General features: G+C 46.8%; 1 protein-coding gene across 1 annotated transcript; it reads left to right on the top strand.

Moving 5' to 3' along the window:
• Window positions 1-4,857: 4,857 nt before the first annotated feature.
• Window positions 4,858-5,403, top strand: LOC111864132. Its single transcript, XM_023851167.1, has one exon. It carries the CDS (start codon window positions 4,858-4,860, stop codon window positions 5,401-5,403), a length of 546 nt encoding a protein of 181 aa, XP_023706935.1.
• The last annotated feature ends 634 nt before the right edge of the window (window positions 5,404-6,037 follow it).

Genomic DNA, 6,037 nt, shown 5'->3' with positions numbered 1-6,037 from the left:
GGTAATAAGAGTGGTTAACAAATACGATGCTATTCAGGAGTCCGAAAAAAACGATTATATTTTAAACTAAAAACATTCATCGTACTCCGATCTGCTCATATGTAATATGACTTTATAAGCAAAAACTCCATTGTTTACGTGTTTAAGATAAGAAGATGTATAAATATCTATATATATATAATATAGCCTGACACCATATATTCTGGTAATTTCACAAGATTTATTTATGGCTGAGATAAAGACCAATGCCCCTATCGGGAAACTCATGTACTTAAAATACTGTCATTCTCAGACACATATACAAGAAGATATGAGCAAGCTAATCGATGCTATTCAGCAGTCCCAACAGAACGATTGCATTTTCAACTAAGAACATTCATTGTAAACCGTTTCTGACATAGGTAATACGAATTTATAAGGAAAAACCTAAATTGTTTACGTGTTTAAGGTAAGATATTGAATAAATATTTATATATGCAAATAAATATACTTGACCGTACATTATGGTAATTATAAAAGATTTATTTACGACTCTGATATAGGACTGATATCACCATCGGGAAATTCATGTTCTTAAATTATTGTCATTCTCAGTCACATATACAAAAGTTATGAGCATACAAAGCGATTCTATTCAGCATTTCGGACGGTTCAATTGCATTCTCAATTAAAAACATTCATTGTATACCGTTCATATCATAGGTAATATGATTTGATAAGGAAAAACACAATTCCTTACGTGTTTAAGATATAGACATTGTATAAATATCTGTATATATGCAAATAATTTTTCTTGACACAGTACACTTTGGCAATTTTACAAGATTTGTTTCTGACTGTGATAAAGGACCGATGTCCCCACCGGGAAACTCAGTTACACTGTTACTTTCAGCCACATATACAAGAAGTTATGATCATGCAAATACCATGCTATTCAGCAGTCCCAAGAGAATGATTGCATTTGCAACTAAGAACATTCACTATACTACATTTCTGACATAGGTAATACGATTTTATAAGGAAAAACTTCAATTGTTTACGTGTTTATGGTAATACAACGAATAAATACTGTGACATGTTGGGTAACGAAGGACCCCTACCTCCCCAGCGGCACGTGGCGGTAACGTAGCGCTCGCGTAATAGGCGAGTCATCACCCCGCCACTCTTCTCGCGATGACGTCACGAGCGGAGCCGAAGTTAGCCGAGCCCCCGCAACCTGGTAGCTATGCAACGCGAGTCAACAGCGGTGACGTAACAGGATGACGTGGCACTCATTACGCAACAGGCAAGCACTGCGGCTATATAAGTGAGCTGCACAGCGGCTGCGAGTTAGTTCTAACGTAGCAGTAGCAGAGTTGTAACGTAACAGTCGCCGAGTCGAGTTGTACAGTGGCAGTCGCAGAGATCAGTAGTAGTCCAGCGAGAGTGTGTGATCAACAGTTCTCAAGTGAGCAGACTACAGTTGGAATATAGCAACCGTCGCGATAAGAAGAACCGGACGTGTGTGTAATTGTGTAATTGGACTGTGTAATTCAGGGAGATTTGTATAGCTCCCTCGTGCGTTATTAATCCGTGAAGACTACTGAAGATAGTGTGAAGAGATTTGGTTATAGGGTTTGTAAAGTGTGGAAACCCGTAACATTGTTATAAATAATTGTAGCCGTTACTTGTAGGTTGTTAAATAAACCAATTAACGATCTCTACTGTGTATTCAGTAACCTAAACACGTTACAATATATATATATATATATATATGCAAATAAATTTACTTGACCGTACATTATGGTAATTACAAAAGATTTATTTACGGCTCTGATATAGGACTGATGTCACCATCAGGAAATTCATGTTCTTAAAATACTGTCATTCTCAGTCACATATACAAAAGATATGAGTGTTACGCCGTGGTGGCAGGGGACGTGGAGGTATCCCACCGCTGCCACCAATGTTACGTCGTAGAGGGCGCGTGGAGGTAAATCCCCACCGCTTCCACCACTGTTATGCTCTTTCGTCTTTACGACAGGGGTGGATGGGTTATCTCACCGCTGTCTTCACTGTTATGCCGTCGCTACACCTCTATTATGCCTTGGTGACAGGGGACGTGGAAGTATCCCGCTCTGTCACCCGGTTTAGTATGCTGCCACCATCTTGTTATATCAAGAAAACTAGTAAACTTATCGTTGATTACGTCACTGTCCTGGCTCAACTCCCAAAGCCCTGGCTTTGGGAGGTCCTGGAGTCGTCAGGGAAGAGGGTAACACTTAAGAAATTGCTAGGTTAAAGTAAACTCACACACATGCCTATCCTATTCTAGTGCCCCATGTTACTATATACATACTATATACACACTTACCGACGTTCTTCGGTTGTATTACACTGAATAATGAACCTACAGCCATCAATAAGTCTACCTCTTGTCACCCCACTGTCGGGTATTCTACGCCTCTGTATTTCTGAATGAACCTAGTCCATCTAGTTAGCACAATCTTTCTCTGGGGTTTACACTTTACAATTGTCACTATCACACTTAATGTTCATGGCTATATGAAGTTGGTTTCACTTACTTGAGCTGAGAAAACAGATGCTCGCCATCACCAACCAGCGCCCACTCACGGCCATCGCTCTCTCGGCGATAGCCTCCCGCTGAACTCTAAGTTACTTAATATTATTCAAAAGTCAAACGGAAAAAGGTTTTTTGATTAAGTCTTCTAGGGTTTATATAACATCTCTTGCTGATTCTTCGAGTTCCGGGTATGTTGGCCTGCCCATTCTGACGTGTTTTTGGGTCGGTGTGGTCCCCTCATTGGTTGCCCATCGAGAAGGGGTTGACTCTTTCTGGTCTACCGCCTCCTCTGACTCAGCGTTTTCTTCCTGCCATAGTGTTTATGACCTACTACATATAGCTTCTTCCTCAATGTCAGCGATTTTACGCTGCCGTGCTAGCATTCTAATGACTCAGGCATTCCCTGTTAAATTCTTTGTAAACCCAAGCTTCCTGGTTCGTTTCATCATGGCTGTTTCTTAATCTTACGGTCAGCTACTATTATTCCAATTTTACCCCCAAAAAACTATATCTACATGTACGTGACCTTAGCGGCATTACAATGAGCAAACAAAGCTATTCTATTCAGCATTCCGGACAGTACGATTGCATTTCCAATTAAAAACATTTATTGTATTCCGTTCATATCATATGTAATACGAATTTTTAAGCAAAAAACTCAATTGTTTACGTTGTGGGAACTGCCCACATTCAAGCAAGTGTGACAACGCAAGCGTCATTGCTTAGCAACGACGAGTAAACAACGGTTGCTAGGCAGAAGCAAGTAAACAGCGGTTGCTAGGGAACTTATAAACACAGTAACCGGCAATAGCAGTACCTATTACGCAACCGTTTTCTATATGTCCGATTCTAGGCTACATAAGAAGATACATAAGAGGAGAGGGCGCCCACAGAAACAAGACTGTAACTGTCAAACAGTAATAAATATCTGGTCATGAGCCCCAGGAGGGTGCTCGACACCAAGGCGTACTGACTGACTGGCCGTCAGTCGCAATGTGACTTTGACTTTGACTTTGACTTGACAGTGACAGTCTAGTTCTACCGTTCTACAATACCAGTTCAGTGTTCAAGCAGTTCACTACTGTTGTTATCCATCTGTGTATACTGTGCAGCTGCAATAAATCCTATAGGACAATTCAACTAGTGGTTGTCTATTCATTCATACGACAATCCCACATTGGTGACCCTGACAATTCAACACAAATAATGGACAGCGGTCGAATAGAAGACCTCCTGCAACGGTTCGTAACACACATGGAGACTTTACAAGGCGAACTACGTACAAAAGGAGAACAGGAAGAAAAAATTGAAGTAAAACAGCATGAGGCTGGTATTACTAGCAGACCAGTACCAACAGAGACACCAAGAATTGCCGTGCGGCTTCCGCCGTTCTGGGCCGACAGACCAGCAGTTTGGTTCGCTCAAGCCGAAGCACAGTTCACTTTGGCCGGTATCAGTAGCGAGCAGACGAAGTTCTGTTACGTGACTTCGGAGTTGGAACAACGTTACGCAACGGAAGTAGAGGACATTCTAACCTCTCCACCTGAACGAGGCCCCTACACCCTACTGAGGACCGAGCTTGTGAGGCGGCTATCCCCATCGCCAGAGTAGCGCATTAGGCAACTCCTCACGGTCGAGGAAATTGGCGATCATAAGCCGTCCCAGTTCCTAAGGTACCTCAAAAGTCTCGCACCAGAGGTGTCTGTTAACGTCATCCGAAGCGTCTGGACCAGCCGGCTACCCCGCAACGTGCAGAGCTTCCTCGCCGGCCAGAACGAGAGCAACTTGGAGGCCGCAGCCCGCTGTGCAGACCGCATCTACGAGGTCGAAGTCCGTCCAGCATTCGCTAGCGTTGATGAACCCACGGACGTCGGCGCACTTCGGCAGGAGATCGCTGAACTCTCCCGCCAAGTGGCTGCACTCAGGACAGAACAGGACCGCCTCAACCCTCGCTTCAGTGAGTCCGACAACAAACCGAGAAACAGAGGCTCCAGTCCCAAGGGTTCCCGCCCCGCCTTCAACAACCGCCGGCCCGGCAGCAGATCCCCCTCCCGGGGCGACGCCACATCCAGTATCTGCTGGTACCACCGCCGCTTCGGCGCTCTGGCACAAAACTGTACTCCGCCCTGCTCCTACCGCCAGCAGGGAAACTGACGCAGCGGACATCATCGGCGGCACATGTCTGCGGTACAACAGGCCGCCTCTTCATAACGGACAGAGTCAGCAAACGGCAGCTTCTAGTCGACACGGGTTCGGACCTCTGTGTATATCCCCGCAGGCTCGTACATCGACGCATGGAACGTACCACCTATGACCTGTGTGCGGCTAATGGCACTACCATCCACACATACGGATGGCTGCCTCTCAGCCTCAACTTGGGCCTACGCCGAGAATTCACGTGGCGCTTCGTGGTGGCCGACGTCCCGCATCCTATCATCGGTGTGGACTTCCTGTCGCATTTCGGTCTCCTGGTGGACTGTCGGAACAACCGCATCCTGGACGGGGTCACGACGCTGTCAGCCCCGGCATCAGCGGCCAACGCACTGATCCCCAGTGTAAAGACCATCAGCAGCAACACACCGATCGACAGCCTCCTCACAGAGTTCCCGGACCTGACCCGCCCAGCTGGAGTCCAGCGCGAGATACGACACAACACCGTCCACCACATCAGGACTGTGCCTGGCCCACCAGTAACCAGCCGACCACGGAGACTGGCACCGGACCGACTCGCTATCGCAAAAGCCGAGTTCGACGCCATGTTGCGGGATGGTACAGCTCGTCGATCAGAGAGTTCATGGTCCTCGGCACTACATATTCTGCCCAAGAAAGACAACGGTTGACGTCCTTGCGGCGACTATAGAGCACTAAACGCCCGGACAATCCCTGACCGCTACCCAGTCCCGAATATCCATGACTACTCACACCAGCTCCATGGCTGTACCATTCTCTCCAAAATCGACTTGGTACGAGCCTATAACCAAATTCCCGTCAATCCCGGTGATATACAGAAGACTTCCATCACCACTCCATTCGGCCTATTCGAGTTCCCCTTCATGTCCTTCGGCCTGCGCAACGCCGCACAGACCTTCCAACGTTTCATGGACGACATTCTGCGGGGACTCGACTTCTGTTTCGCTTACCTGGATGATATCCTCATCTTCTCCCGGTCTCTAGAGGAACACGAGCAACACCTACGGGCACTCTTCGACCGACTGCAGAACTATGGGATCCTCATCAACCCGGCGAAGTGCGTCTTCCGGGTACCTGAGATCACCTTCCTCGGTTATAAGGTGTCCGCCGAAGGGTCCCAACCGCTGGAAGAACGGGTGACTCACATCCAGGAATGTCAACATCCCAAAACTGCCAGTCAGCTTCGCCGTTTCCTTCGCATGCTGAACTACTACAGGCGATTTCTGCCCCACGCGGCAGCACACCAGGCACCACTGCACGACGTCCTCTCCGGACCCAATGTCA

Source organism: Cryptotermes secundus, unplaced genomic scaffold, assembly GCF_002891405.2.
Source record: "Cryptotermes secundus unplaced genomic scaffold, Csec_1.0 scaffold1240, whole genome shotgun sequence".
NCBI classification, from domain to species: Eukaryota; Metazoa; Arthropoda; class Insecta; order Blattodea; family Kalotermitidae; genus Cryptotermes; species Cryptotermes secundus.
This window is presented reverse-complemented; position numbering and strand designations above follow the sequence as displayed.

Bases quoted from the DNA above. Each gene is read 5' to 3' on its own strand.
- LOC111864132 (XM_023851167.1), top strand. From the start codon at position 4,858: ATGGAACGTACCACCTATGACCTGTGTGCGGCTAATGGCACTACCATC.